This window comes from Nannobrachium achirus, assembly GCF_963921795.1.
Source record: "Nannobrachium achirus genome assembly, chromosome: 24".
NCBI lineage: Eukaryota > Metazoa > Chordata > Actinopteri > Myctophiformes > Myctophidae > Nannobrachium > Nannobrachium achirus.
Window position 1 is genome coordinate 32,379,692 of NC_137831.1, and position 16,364 is coordinate 32,396,055.

General features: G+C 42.2%; 1 protein-coding gene across 1 annotated transcript in view; it reads left to right on the forward strand.

Moving 5' to 3' along the window:
* The window catches only part of dgkza (diacylglycerol kinase, zeta a), a 127,072-nt gene that overhangs the window by 92,181 nt on the left and 18,527 nt on the right, over positions 1-16,364 (forward strand). The window contains exon 29 of the mRNA XM_080720213.1: positions 9,293-9,342. Coding sequence (XP_080576339.1) covers positions 9,293-9,342 — 50 coding nt within the window. The remainder of the gene's footprint in view (positions 1-9,292; positions 9,343-16,364) is intronic.

A 16,364-nucleotide genomic window follows, 5' to 3' on the forward strand; every position in this document is an offset into this window, starting at 1 on the left:
ATTCAATCAATCAATCGAACCAGTCAAATTATCCCAATTAGTTGTTAAATCACAGAGAAAAGATGAGATGTGTTGAACGTGTCATTGGCTTCACAGTGGAAGCATAAAATAACAAGACAGCACAGAGGTGTGCATAGTTGAGACCTTTAATTTGTCTCATAGTGCAGGGGTCTTCAACGTTTTCAGGCCAAGGACACCTTAGTTGAGAGAGAGATGAAGCAGGAACCCCCACAACCTGTTAATAGATTCCATATTGTTTTAACTTTTGACAGCACAATCATCAGTGCATTTTGGAATCATCTCAATTTATGTTTTGTTTTCAGATATTTAACCACTTGAACCGTCAATACTTAAACTTGACCTTTCACTCTGTACTTGGTCTGCTCTTTTTCACCTCTACACCAAAACTCTTTGCCGAAAATAGCCGATCTACAAGCTCGCCACGCATCGCAGCGCAAGGCGTGCTGAGCTTGTAGATCGGCTGTTTTTGGCTAAAGTTCTCTGAATATGGACGCTGGGGTTCAAGTGGTTAATATATAAAATGAGGAAAACAATACGTTTCTATCACACAAAGATTTGGAGGACCCCCTGTAGTGACTCTGAGGACCCCCTGTTGAAGACCCCTGTCATTGTGTGTTTCTGCTCATGTTTGCTTTGGTGTTTTCAGCAATCTCTGGTGGAGACATTTGCACTGCGAGTGTGTATATCAGCAACCTTTTTGAGATTTGTGCCATGTCTTTTTATTTTCTTGATAGTCAAATCCAAATTAAGTGTAATAATCACACCACATCAAAATATATTTCCAACATATTTTGATTGTCCATTATGCATAACAACCTTTTATTTTATACTTTTGAAATATTTTCTTTCACATCAGGATGTAAATGTAGACTCAGAGCAATAAACTCACCTTTTTCCCAGTCAGTTCAGAGTTTGAAAGAATGTAACATTATATGCAGGATGTCATTTGCATACAGTTGTGAGGGGAGTTCATGTAATTGGCTTCCAGCAGTATTATTCTTTGAAACTTACCCTCAGTCTTTTATTTCCCTTGCACTGGTGCTGAAATAATACATATTCATTCATATGGGAGTGAAATGTTAACTCTGGCTTCATAAGTTCATTTTCATCTTGACTCAAGAAACTTGAGAGCCTTTGTAATTGTAACTTTGTTTTACTGTTCTGTTCTGAACTGATATTAAAGCAGTCACCTGCTCCTCCAGCTGTGTGCCAGCTGCCTTTAGCAAGCCTAAAGCATGTGATGTAGTGTTTTAAACTGGGAATATACTGTGTGTAATGTCTGGCATCACAGAGACTCAGAGAGACACTGAGGCTGTTTTATAGTTAGTTGCCTGCCGGTGTTGCGGTGTCAGCTTGTAGATTGGCTATATTTGGTGCACAAACCAATGTTCAACCAAGTATAAATGAGGCACAACTAACTCCTTTCACATAATCCATTTAGTTGGTAGTTATTTTAGCCATTCCTTATTCTAGTCCACTCCAGGGTTCCGGGACCCCTAGGGGGTCCTCAGAGTTACTATAGGAGGGCCTCCAAAACTTTTTTTCTCCTTTTTTATATTAACCACCCTAGCGTCCATATTCTGAGAACTTTAGCCAAAAATTGCAGATCTACAAGCTCACAACGCCTCGCTATCTATGAACAGGTTGTGGGGGTCCCTGCTTCATCTCTCTCTCTCAACTAAGGGGTCCTTGGCCTGAAAACGTTGAAGACCACTGTTCTAGTCATTGGCTAAAGTTAATATAAATGTACATGATACAAGGTTTTCGAGCATATTCTGTCCAATGCAGTGCTTCAAATTGCTTACAGCAGTGTAGAGGTCTTCACGGGTCCAATTTGAACTACCCGAACCCAAAAGGACCCGGGGGAAATGGACCCGGACCCATATGGCCCCGTCTATCATTTGGAATTTGAGAACCGTTACCCGATCAGCCCCGAGACGTGATGGATCCGATCCGAACGGCCCCGCCTGTTATTAGAAAAATTGGATCCGATACCCGAGCAGAACGAGAGATCCGAGACCCGAACCTGTCGCCCCGAAATGAAAGAATGCCAACGTTATTATATTAAGAGTTGTATCAGACATATTTCTTACCTAACGTCGCCACGGTGCTGCTGTTGCTGTCAGCGGCGCTGTGCCTCTCGCCAAAAGATGATCTTTTCCCAGACCAGTAAGTCAATGCGGACAGTTTGTAAATACAAATAAATCCATGTTTTTATTCCTTCTTCTTTGGCTAGCCAATGCTAATGCTATCGTTTTCTGTCGCATGTGTTGTACATTATATCTTTCTGCTTTGAGTGTCCATTTTGCTCTGCAGAGCATGACAACACGCAATGACAACTCCATTGTAAACCGTTAACCAAAACGTTACGTTAATATCTTTGATAATAATAACAATCCAACTGATACAGTCAGTGTTGTGACTGAGTGAGTTATACTTCTCAGTTCTCACAACCAATGCAACAGATTACATGCTGCATCTTTAGTGCCATCGTGTGGCGTTATCTATTTGGTGCAGTTGTTGCGTTCGCTTTCACTTCAATCTCGGCCTGTCTCGGCTCCACTCGGGTAACAGGAGATACCCGGGGAACCGGGGCAGACGGCCCCGGCCCCGGCCCGCCCCGCGGTAAAAGCTCGAAAACGGCCCCGTTACCCGGCTCGGGGCGGTTCGGATCGCGGGTAATTTCGGATCTCGGGCAGGTCCGAAGACCTCTACAGCAGTGGTTCCCAAAATGTTCAGCTCATGACCCAAAAGAGACATTTTATATAGACGTTTGCTCTGGGACCCAAACTAGTGAAAATAGGCGATTTACAAGCTCACAACTCATCGCTTAGCAACGCGTCATGAGCTTGTAGATCGGCTATTTTCATACTTCTTAATTATTATAATTGTGTATTTATGGAATTTCTTAGATTAGTTTCTTTGTTTTAAAATGTATGAAATAATAAATAATACAAATATTTTTTTAATAGATTTTTAGACATTCTCTGCATTCGTTAGTGACCAGGCTTTTCTCCATGGAGACGAGTAAAGGCTGGGAACGAGGCTACCCGACACCAGACCAGGATATACATTTCTCAATGTATTTTCTTTAAAACCTTGAAAATGATGGTGCAATAGGATACTACGTTAAAGCATTCAAATACATATGATCGGAAAATGCACATAGCCCAGCCATCTGAATACTTGGTCAGGCTGTGAACACTTTCAAGATTTTCAAGTGGGCCGCGCTCCAGAAAAGTAGAGTCAGTAGCAGAACAACACATTGGAGACGTAACCAGTTATCCATCTAGATTAAAAAAAGAAAACTCCCTTCCACACAAGTTTCTCTGTTTCTTTAATGGCTTCACGGAGTTCCAAAGCACTGTTGAATGTGGTGGTTCTACTTAGTCATTTTGCTCTGAGACCCTCCGCGAGACTTAATGAAGCCCCTGCGGAGATACCCAGTGGACAACTTCAGTGGAAGGCTGCGGTCATACTGGAGGGCTCTCAAAGACACGTTGCGTGTGGGTGCACGTGCATGTGCGTCTTTGAGATACTGTACACGAAGAACAAAGTTTGTGTGTGTGTGTGTGTGTGTGTGCGCACACTCTTCTTCCTGGTGTGCTTTCCTCACATCACATGCACACCAGCTGCCATTAGTCTGCTGAATTCATAATATTCTTCGCCACACCAATTAGTCCAGCAGCTTGTGCTGTACCCTACAGCGTGTATATAGGACTGCGTTGGCTGACACTCTAGCCAAGGGTGTCGCACCAAATTCTGGGCCCTGGGTACAAGGATTCACTGTGGGCCCCCCATGAATGTTCTTCATAGGGGAAGGGGGTTTAACGGTACCCATTTAGAGTGGGAACACATTATTTTGTGATTTAACTACTGAAAAATAGCAGATATACAAGCTCACAGCTGCAAGCTTGTAGATCTGCTATTTTTGAAAAATCATGAAAATCTGTGCAAGGTTTTTTGAAAAAAACTATGTTTCTATGTCAGTGGTGCTCAAACCTTTTCATGTGAAGGACCCCCATCTCACAACCCCCATCTCAAAATATTTAGTTCCAGGGACCCCCCAGCAGCAAAATTTGAGTTACAAATGTTCGTAAAAAAAAAAAAAAAGATATATTCAAAGACATTTTCACGACTTTTCAAAAATAGCAGATCTACAAGCTCGCAGCGCGGCACTCGGTGCCGCGCTGTGAGCTTGTATATCTGCTATTTTTCAATAGCTGAAGTATAAAATAATTCCAGGCCCCTCCACATTGGGCCCTAATAACTCAGTCCCACTTTTCTCCCCCTTGTGACGCCCCTGACTCTAGCTCACATTCAGTCCATCCCTGCAGTATGGCGCTCTGAAGGGCCGTTACTTATGCTCGCTGGACTATGTCGTCTCTTTCGGGTGGAAATGATTACTTTTCAGGATTCAAATAAAAAAAGTAGCAAATCAACAAGCTCAAAGCTTCACGCCACGTTTCGAGCTGTGTTTTTTTTTTTTTTTTTTTTTGCACATCTTTGGATATACAGTATATTTTAATCTCTGCTTCTGGGGGTCTCTGGAACAACCTATTTTGAAATGGGGGTCCGTGGCCAAATACATGTAATTGTGGGGGTCCTTGACATGAAAAGGTTTGAGAACCACTGATTCAGAAGAGGGATTCGAAAGACATTTTTAGAATCGGGGAAAATATTCAAAGACTTGCACAAATGTTCATGATTTTTCATAAATAGCAGATCTACAAGCTATCCCCAGAATAGGGACGCTGGGCTTCATGTGGCTAAAACACAAGCCAAAGGAAAGCTAGGAAATGAGTTTGGTTTGCAAGCAGCCGGCGAGAAGCGTTTCATTTGGCAATCACTGCATTGTGTGCCGCGTCATCCAAATGCAATTAACATGAAACAATTCATCTATTTAGCAGAGAGGCCTTAATTAAAAGACAAGAACTGTCTCTTGTTTAACTCGTTAAAACCGGGAAAGCGTCTGTCATTTTGGGTTTTTGCGTTTCGTGCCGGCTGTGAGCTTGTACATCTGCTATTATGTTTGAAAAACAGCACAAGTACAGTACAAGTACAGTCAAACACCCTGCCCAAAAAAGCTCATGCGGTCTTTTTTCCGTTGGAGGTCCTTGGTACAGTTAAAATATCTCTGCAACATTTTCAAATCGTTTCTGGCTGGATTTTTGAGTCCAACACTTCAGAACGAACTTTAGAACTGCGATTAAAATCGTGCAAACGTTTAACAGATCTCGAGATATAAAAACAGACATTCTGCTGGCTCGGGAGAAATACATACTTCATTGCATGTTGCTGCTAACAGGATCACATACAGTACATGTAGGGTGTACATTAGCACAAGTAGAGTTTCAGCCCGTATATCAATTTACCTGTACTCATATCCATTCATATTCGTGCAACAATGGGTTACAGTATTGTATTGGTTCGAGCTTCAACACACTTGAGCTGATGAGGTTTGGGTTTTAACCACTCTAAACCCTGTATATTTCATTGACTGGGGTCCTACGGGGTCTGTACTTGGTACCCTCCTTTTTCTACCTCCTACTCTTTCCTGAAAACGGTTGACGTTCAAGCTCGCAATGCTTTGCCAAATGTTCTGCTATTATTGACATGCCCAGCATAGGGGTGCTGTGGTTCACGTGGTTAATTGTCCAGACTAGTGAGAACTCCAACTACAATAATTGGTCGATTATATTTTGTTGTTTTCTGTTACTGTTTTATGTGTGTTGCAAAAGCGTCCAATTATGTTTATTCGTTCTGTTATTGCTGCTATGTGGGCAGTCTTTGCCTTTATCTCTTCCCCCATCTTCTACAGTACATGGAAAGGAAAGAAACATTTGTATTCTGTATTGATATTCTGGAGCTTTGGGACAGGTTGAGAAAATGGACATGGACATAGTCCGGAACGGTGTTAAGCGAGTGCAGGCGCATGAGAGATGATAAGAGAGCTGTATTTCGTATTTGTACATTAAACCCACATAACTTACTGTACAGTATGACATTATTTCTCTTTCAGTTTTGACCCTCCCCCTCTTAGTAATTATGTTGAATATGGAATAACCCATCACATTGCATTTTCCATTATATTACTAACCCAATACTGCACTGTAGATGTACTCCATTACAAGTAAATGCCCAGAATTCAAAATGTACTTGAGTAAGAGTATTAAAGTATTGGCGTCAAAAAGTACTTAAAGTACCAAAAGTAAAAGTACTACATGTTTGAAAATAGCAGATCAGTATGTATTACAGTATATCATAATATTATAATTTATATCTGCAAAGTAGCTAGTAACTTAAGTTTTCAAATAAATGTAGTGGAGTAAAAGTTCAATATTGGATCCAAGATGTAGTGGAGTAGAAGAAAAAGTATTGGAAATTGGAATTACTCAAGTAAAGTATGAATAACTCAAAAGTGTACTTAAGTACAGTACTTTAGTTACTCTACACCACTCCCTCTTAGTGCTATGTTGAATATATTGAATAACCATCACATTGCATTTACCATTATATTGCAGTATTATTCTTTCACACGAAAAGGTTGATGTCTCTCTGTCTCCTCCCAATCTTCCGGTCAGTGTTTACCAAAGGTCTAACGCTCCCCATGCGATATCTGAAAATGTGGAAGAAGTTAGTGCTGGGGGGGGTTTTCGGCTCCCATCTTGAGCGGATTGGATCGGAGCCTGATTGGCTACCTCTGTCGTCATTGCTGGGAAGCCACGTTGAGGAATGATGGGGTGCTTTGCTCTTCGCCGCACGCGGGAGCGATTTCTGTGAAATGTAGATGCACACAGTTCTCCCAGCGAGAAGATAATGGTCAACAGTTGGGCTGAGGTTGAGCGAGGATGATTTGTACTTTGCACCGCACTGGGGACAGTCCACAAATCACCTCAGAAATCCCACTTCAGACATAGCGTGCTCTCTCTCTCTCTCTCTCTCTCTTTCTCTCTCTTCCTCTCCTCTGTGTATTTTACCTCTGCGAAAATGTATTCTGCTGACTATGACTCACACTATCCCTGACATTATTATTACTGCAGAGCACTTTTCTAAAACATACCATGTTAGATTTTTGAAGGAGCAGTTCCATACATTCGTGTAAGACAGGGGTTGGCAACTTTAATGATGGAGAGGGCCACTATATTTCCACACTCACTCCAGAGGGCCACATTGCATATTGTTACTGTCGAGCAAAAACCTCTCATCTCCAGTAAGAGAAGCAAAAATAGCAGATCTACAAGCTCAAAACGTGTCGCGCCGCAACACGTTTTGAGCTTGTAGATCTGCTATTTTTGCTACTTTTGAATTGGAATCCTGAATTATCTTTAATTTTTTTATTGGAATCCTGAAATGTAACATTTTGATTAATTTTCAAATGCATTTAGTTATATTTATGTTAACTTTATGAACTTAAATACACATTGGACATACAAAAGACATTTTAACTCATTCTGTGCCTATCCCGAACATGTTCGGCTTTATTTCAATCCAATACAATTTTTTTTTTATTAATTGACTTACCCTGAGCTGCTTGTAGAGTCGTGGGTGGTCCTGGCTCGTCCTACGCTAGCCAGCTAGCCATTTTACATGGTCCGGCTTTATACATCATACATGTTCGGCTTTTTTAATGAAATGAATAAAATGATCCGAGGCCTTCTGAAGCCTGAGCCTAAATTTAAAATCCAGTGTTCCAAATCCGGGGGCCGCCATGCCGGCCGTTAGCCGCGAACGGCGCCGCGAATCGCCGGCGAATCCAATGAAAAACCACATCTTTGGAGGCCCATATCTCTGGATTGTGTTTTTAGGGATGTGGCGCGAGGTTTATTTATGGCGAAATCGCCGAAAAATGATCTTTAAAATGACAAAATGGGAATAGCTATTCTGTTAGCATTATCATCCGGGACCTTTCCATGACGTGCACGAACGTGAGCACGCGCGTCACTGCAACGTGAGCCCCCGGATGCTAATGCAGTCCCCTATGGGAGAAAGTCTGGCATTCTTTGGTGCCCTCTAGGGGCTGGCACTGGAAGCGTTAATACTACTATACTAGTCATTCAACTACTAGTATAGACTGAAGTAATTAAAGCGGGTCATGTTTGCATGTTTGGAATTGTAACAGCTGAAACCAATAATATATCGGTATTCCGATATTATCCTGCGGGCCGCATTAAGTGAAGGTGGGGGCCGCATGTGGCCCCCGGGCCGCCAGTTGCCCATGTATGGTGTAAGATATACACATAGATATACTACTTCAACTTACAGGCAAATTAGCTTGAGATAGGAAACCTAACACTAAAAAATAATTCAAAGTTGCATTGTCATTGTGTATTAATTCATTTAAATGTGTGAATTGATGTGAAAAGTCTAACAGAAAATTGTCAGATGATTTATGAAAAAGATTAACTGCACAATGGTGAGCCAACTTTGTCTTAATTGTTCAAGTAGTTTAAGGTAACATTTGAATGATTTTGGAGAAAATGTAAACAAATGCCAAACAAAAACGGAACTGCGGTCTGTGCTTGTATGACCAAAACTGTGTGGATGGCTGTATGGGCCTTCATGGACTGGGTACTTGGTCCCTGCCTTTTTTCCCCTCTACAGCAAGGGTCTTCAACAGGGGGTCCGGGACCCCTAGGGGGTCCTCAGAGTTACTACAGGGGGTCCTCCAAATCTGTGTGATAGAAACTCCCCTTTATTATATTGACCACTTGAACCCTAGCGTCTATATTCTGAGAACTTTAGCCAAAAATATGCGCTGCGAGGCGTTGTGAGCTTGTAGATCTCCTATTTTTGGCAAAGTAGTTTCGTGTAGAGGGGGAAAAGAGCAGACTAAGTACAGAGTGAAAGGTCAAGTTTATTATTGACTGTCCAAGTGGTTAAATATCTGAAAACACAAATTGACATGAATCCTAAATACACTGATGATTGTGCTGTCAAATGATGAAACTATATGGAATCTATGAAAAGGTTGTGGGGACCCCTGCTTCATCTCTCTCTCTCAACTAAGGGGTCCTTGGCCTGAAAACGTTGGAAGACCCCTGCTCTACACCAAATCTCCTCGCTGACAATAACAATCTACAAACTCAAAACGCATATTTAGCCATTTTTGGCCTATTTTTGGGACGCTATAGGATTCATGTGGTTGTTAACCGTCTGTTCATGTGGTTCATGTGGTTGTTAACACCCCCCCCCCCCCCCTCTCTCTCTCTCTCTCTCTCGCTCTCTTTCTCCTCCTCCCCCCCCCCCCCCCCCTCCTCTCTATCTCCAGGCAGGAGAAGAACCAGGAAAACAGCGGAGCAGGCAGCGAGACAGAGAAAGGTAACACTCAACAGACACTCGGGGCACTCCTCCCACGCGTTGTAAAGGGAATTAGTTCGGCTCTGGCCAAATCGACGCCGAAATGTTTCAGTAACTTGGACACGCATATAAAACATTTAATTGCGTTTTAAAACTCAACTTCTTCTAGCCGCCTGCTGCTAGTTTTTTTTTATTAGTTGTGATTTTGACAGAAGCCAAATATTAACTCTTTTACCGCTTTGGACGTTCCCGTTCGCTCCATTTTTCCCGGCGGCGCGATGCCAATTGTACGTTCTTTGGCTCGTTCTTTTGTACCTTGTTTTGATGTCTGTAAACTGATGAGGGGTCGCGCGGGTGTGTACCGTAGAGACAGCTCCCGTAAAAGTGCTCTCAAAAACCCCCTGGACGTTAGCATCAATGGAGTAACAACACTCTTCCTTGTTATTTTCTCTGGGTCTATTGCTCTGTAGCGATTGAGCTGTCTTGACGGACGGTAGCCTACCGCGGCCATTTCACATTAATTCTTGCATGAGGCTGCCCTCTACTGCTAGTATAGCGAAAGTACACCTATTTAAGGAGAAAAGAAAATAATAATGATGAAAAAAAAAAATGAATACATCTTTGTCTATAACATCGCAAAGGTAAGGTGCTTTTGCTGGCACAAAACCCAATAAATAAATAACAACATCTGGCAGTAAAACTGTTAAGTACTCGGGAGGGAGAGAAAGAGAGAGAAATTGTCTCTCATGGCACGCATGTCTCCAGTCCATGCGGAGGAGGATTGTGACACGTACAAGTACACTCACACACTGCACTGCTGGGAGGTCAGGCAGGTCGACATCACCACACTGTGGAGTTCAACAGAGCAAGTGACGTGTGTGTGTGTGTGTGTGTGTGTGTGTGTGTGCGTGTGTGTGTGTGTGTGTGTGTGTGCGTGTGGGTGTGCGTGTGTGTGTGTTGTAATTCCCCCTCAAGGATTGCAGTCCAAGTTGTACAAGTAGTGCATTTTCTTGACGAAATACTTCTGGGAGCTTTTCTTCAACTCGGATCTCCTCGACTATTCTTCTCTTCTCTTCTCTTCTCTTCTCTTCTCTTCTCTTCTCTTCTCTTCTCTTCTCTTCTCTTCTCTTCTCTTCCCCATATTTTGTCACTGTCAGGCAGTAACCTCGTATCTCCAAGTTTCACATTTGTATGTTTTTTCTTTCTTAACTCTTCCCACGCTTTGAACGTTCACGTTCGCCCGATTGCGCAAGACCTTACCGCCAATACGGCGCTCGTTCGGTTCGTTCGTCTGATGACTGTAAGCTGATGAGGGGTCGCGCGGCCGTCTACTGTAAACACATTTTCCGCGGTGATGGTGTAAAAAATCCATTATGCGTTAGATCAACGGAGAACAATTCACTTCCTTGTTGATTTCCTCTGGCTGTAAGGCTCTGGGGCCAGTGACTGGTCTTCTTCTTCTTCAACACATAACAGGCAAATTCACATTCATTCTCGCATGACGCCGCCCTCTGCTGCCTGGCAGACCAAAGTGCACTATTGCACAACCAAAAAAAATAAAAATAAATAAATAAATGTCTGTCTGTCTATCTACTATAACGTCGCAAAGGTAAGCCGCTTTTTGATGGCGCCAGACCCAATAAATAAATAAATGATCTGGCAGTAGGAGAGTTAAAGTAAAGCCCTGCTTCATCATACAAGTCTGTCGCACAAAGCTAGTGAAAATGGCCGATCTACAAGCTGCTTTTAGATCGGCTATTTTCACTAGTTTAAATCGTGTTTAAAATATGAACAAAAAAGGACGGTTTTGGATATACAGGTTTCCACTCGACAACAACGTTTTATTGATTTACCTTCTGTCTGTCTGTTTCATGTTTTTCTATGCAAACATGTTCATGTTTGCGGGAGTAAGTGTGTTTTCCGCTCTGTGTGCACATGCATATGTACGTCACAATGAGCTGTGGCTTCACCCTTCGGCGTGTGTTTGTGTGTGTGTGCGCGCGCGTGTGTGTGAGCGTGTGTGCGTGCGTGCGTGCGTGCATGCGTGCGTGTGTGTGTGTGTGTGTTTGTTTTTCTCTTGTCTTGCAGCCATAAAACCTCTTTAGAGGATTTCACAGTCTATTAACGTGTGAGCATGGGCATAAACACGCACGCGCGCAAGCACGCACATGCACAGCCTAACGTAATTGGATTAGGCCTCGACTATTGGAAGAGAAACAGACAGACAGAGATTCACAAAGAGTGTATTGAGGTCAAACTAATAAGTATTCATGTCATAGTCTGGCCTGTCTTAAGGGATGTTCACAGCTCAACCAGTGCAACCAAGACCATAATGACATCATGTTTGTCACGTCCAGTGGTGGTGGACAGTAACTAAGTACATTTACTCAAGTACTGTACTTAAGTACACAGTGGTGTAAAGTAACTAAGTACATTTACTTAAGTAATGTACTTAAGTACACTTGAGCTATTTGTACTTTACTTGAGTAGTTCCAATTTCCAATACTTTTACTTCTACTTCACTACATCTCGGTTCCAAATATTGTACTTTTACTCCACTACAATTTGGGAGCTTGCAGATCTACAAGCTCCCAACGCGTCGCGATGCGACGCGTTGTGAGCTTGTAGATCTGCTATTTTCAAACATTTAGTACTTTTACTTTTGGTACTTTAAGTACATTTTGATGCCAATACTTTGATACTTTTACTCAAGTACATTTTGAATTCTGGACTTTTACTTGTAACGGAGTACATCTACAGTGCATTATTGATACTTTTAATTAAGTACAAAATATGTGTACTTTTTCCACCACTGTATAAAGTACAGCCTTGAGGAGCTTTTACTTTACTCGGGTATTTCGATTTTTCAATATTTTATAAGTTACACTCCACTACATCTCAGAAGCAAATATTGTACAATGATTTGCCTTTTCAGAATATTTTTCTTTGTACTTTTACTTTGGTATATCTTGATGCCAATACTTTTGCTCATTAACTAAAGTAAAATTCTCTGATATTTCTACTTTTACTTAAGTTACTGAGTACTTACTTCCGACACTGCAAGTTTGTCATGTTTCATCTTTTGGCTGAATGCCTTTTTTGTGTTGTTGTGGCAGGGGTGGAGGTGATGTGTGATGGGTGACGAATCATGATGAAGCTGACCAAGGCTGTTTGCTTTCCTATGATGTATCGGTTTTCATTTTTGCGGTCCTGACAACGCGGACGTGTTCCGTTCCCCCCTTGCCGTCCACATGAGCCTCGCTCCCACAGGCTTTACCACAAAGCACAGCCTGGATCCACTTCTGTCAGGCCAGAGCGTCTGGCATCCTCTGACTCAGTGCTTTTCAAAGTGGGGGCTAATTGGAAAGGAGAGGAAAGGGAAGGGAAAATGAATGAATGAATGCATAAATAAATGACAATTTAATAATAACGCAAAAAGTTATATATCGTTGCTGTCGGGCAGAAATCTTTTATCTACATATTCTAACTTTCTTCCTAAATTTACGTCCTAATGTACGTGATCATACCGTTGTTTCCTGTTGAGATTGGCACATTTCACCCAGGTTTTTTTCCATATCACTCACGTCACTTTGTCTGCTGACCTCACTCAGCAACGAAATAAACAAAAATAAAAATAAAGCAATTCACAGAAGGCAAGCAGTGATCACCCCGTGATGTGCACTGCAATGTAGTTTCAAATGGACTACATTGCAGGCGCCTTTTGAGAGTGACACGTGTGATCTGGGCAGATTGCCCCAGGAAATGTGCCAATCTCAACAAGAAACAACGGTACTTACAGCATCACACAAAACCTAAGCATAGCGTTAGTTTATGAATGACATGTGAGTCTCTCCCGCCTAAGCTGTAATCAGCTGTCTGTTATTCAGATCGTTTCCTCATTCACAGATCTACTGATCATTACATCACACTGTCATAATCCAATCAGAGCTCACGCCCAGTAAGGGAGGCTCCTTTAAATATGTCTTGCATTCACTACAGCTCTGCTTGTCTTTGATCCGAAGCCTTGGAAGCCGCTGCTGCTTACCCGCCTCCTCCACCCCAGCCTCCACCTTTTGATCAGAGTCTGGCATACTGTAGATAGGCTCAAATACTTGTGATTTTAGTCCTGTGATTCAAGCTAATATGTCAATGTATTGCTATTGTACTACTATTGTACCCCTACTAGGAGTTCAGGCGCCTTCGGCTCACCCAAAGCGAGTGATTGTGAGAGTGTGTGGAACAGGCGTAGATGTCCATTAAGGGATAGCCTTGATAGCCTGCTGACACCATTACTAGTCAAGTCAAGTCATCTTTATATAGAACAGCGATTCCCAACCGGTGGGCCGTGAGTGTATCACGAGTGGTATAAACAAGAAGAAAAGCACGCACATCTAAAAGGCCAGGTGCAGGGTTAGAAGCAAACACAAAGGAAAAATGTTGCCCGCACACAGGGTCATACTCCAGAAGTTTAACGTTTTATTGACGGCTCATAGCGTGATGCTTCATGCAATGACTATACAGTCAATAAACATACAGTAGGCTAATTGAGTACAGTAGCCTACTGTCCTCTGGGCAATATAGCAACTTGTACAAGAAATCGCAAATTGGTTTTAATCGTCGGTAACGCAAAAGTAATCTAAAAGTAAGTAACTTTTCTGGGTAGGTAATCCTGTAACGTAACAAATTACTTTTTATTAATGGCAGTAATCCTGGAGGTTGCTTCCCTTAGGGCGTCTTGCTTTAACTTATTGTGTGCCAGGCCCGATAATCCCGAGATTATTTCAATGTCTTTCCCTGCCAGGCCCGATAATCCCGAGAAAAAAATTTTTTTTGAAAAAAAAAAAAAAAAATGTTTTTCAAAACATTTAAAAAAAAAAATGACCCCAAAAAATGTAGTAGACATGATAGCAATCGCGAAATTGCATGTTTAACCCCCATAGCCACCCCATCTTTCAAACATGGCAGCCATCTTTGTTTACATTTTAGGAAAACATAATGGCTGCTATCTCATGAATGCCTGAACGGATTTCCATTCAGATTTTTTTGTTTGAAAGCTGTGAGCAATAGAGCATCGCAGTGCGGTGTCGGAAGTAAACAACCCATTCATTTTCACCATAGTGTTTTTCATTATCAGCCACAAAGTCGTAGCAATTCAATGTACACTTACCACTAGGCTGGTGGTTGTAAAATGGTTCTATATGCTCCTGTAGAACCCCCGAGTATGTATGCAATCACTCTAGTTTTAGTAAAAACAGGTTTTAATCAAGATTGCACGGAGAAGAACTGCATTTCCCATACTGCTAAACGTAAAAACGACGTCTGTGATTGGTCTAGCTTCTTCTTCTTTCATGTATCTTGCGGTTACCGCGGAAGTAGCTACTGCTCCCTGTCTTCCCGGCGGATTATTGCACGTCAGCAGAACAACGTGAGCGATCGTCTTTCTTTTACAAATATGATCCACTATGTTAAGGATGACGATAAGAGCGTCCACAGAGATGACAATCATTACATTTCAGGCCGTATGCTGGCCTGGATAACTAAACTGAGCGTGATTTAAGGGCTTTATTTCAGGAAACAACAACATTCGCTATGCATTCTGGGAGTGTAGTTTCCGCAATTTTAAAAATAATGATGTACACAGTCTTGTACCCTGCCCTTTTTTTCAGCTTTCTAATTAATCTTTGCATTCAAAAAAATGTGAATATTGACACGATCCCTCTCCAGCCGAGGTGGCTTTGTCCAAGGCTTAAAAACGTTTAAATAAATACTTTATGAAATGTCTATGGAAGAAATGAATGCGGAAAACGCTTCCGACACCAGAGTGAGGACGGGGTGGGGCTTCAACTGCGATGCTCTATGTGGACACACGTGGTGCATTATCTAGGCATGGGTGTGCATGATCCGTGCATGAATTACATGGAAGTCTATGGAGACTGGAGGCATATGAGAGTACGAAGGTATTGTTAAATGGCAGGGAATGTGTATTAATGAGTTACTTTTAAAAGCAACGTTAACCCAGCACTGACGCTGACAATGCATGGGTTTTTCAGTCGTGTTGGATCTCCTGCTGCAACCACCTCCAGCGAAGGAGCGGTCCTAAAAAGGATTATAAAAAACTCCAAGGAAACAAGGCTATAAGATCACTTTGTGACAGCTGGAAAACTGGGACACAGAGACCGGCTGTCTTCCGACAATCTGACAGGGTGTGACAGACGCACATACAGTACACACACCGAGAGGCAAACACAAACAGCGGGTGCACATAAAAGATTCATACACAATGATACATGTGTTCCCATCCACCATGGTGTGAGGTTGCTTCAGAAAGCTCATGGCTCAATGAATGAGATGTGCAAAAGAACTAAAACCAACGTTAATGATGTGTGCTTGTATTGTATTGTATTTACTTTTTACCTATTGTAACTGCATGTACAGATGTGCCGTATTAATTTACCAGTAAGACTCCCTAATCGGGAGATAAGCGACCGTCAGGTCGCAGCGTGATTTTAGGGCAAAATGTGTAGGAGCAGTGTCAAAAATGTGTTTGAAAAAATCAGCCTGAAGGTGGCACTAAATGGGACAGATCCATGTTGATAACAAGAGTGTAGAGTGTACCGATTTGCGTGATTTTAGGTCAACATCTGTAGGAGCAGTGTCCAAAAATGTGTTTTGCAAGAATCGGCCTCATGGTGGCGCTAGAAGAGGGCCATTTGAGAATTGAATTAGTGGACGTTGTGGTTTGGCAGGCAAGGAGTGTGTGTGCAAAATTTGGCATGGATCGGGGCAACGGTTGCGGAGATATGAGCAGGGCAAAAGTGTGACGTGTGACAGACAGACAGACTGACTGGCGGACTGACTGACTGACTACTGGTCGAGGTTTTGATAATTAATTTTACTTATTTTTTCCTGAAAATGTTCTGCAAATGCATTTTTACGGAGAGTGTATTTTTTGCAGAAACCCACAAATGGCAAGAAACTACTCCATTCCCATTGAAAAGCAGAATCCACCTTCACAGGTAGATTTAAACTTCCATGTCAGGGAA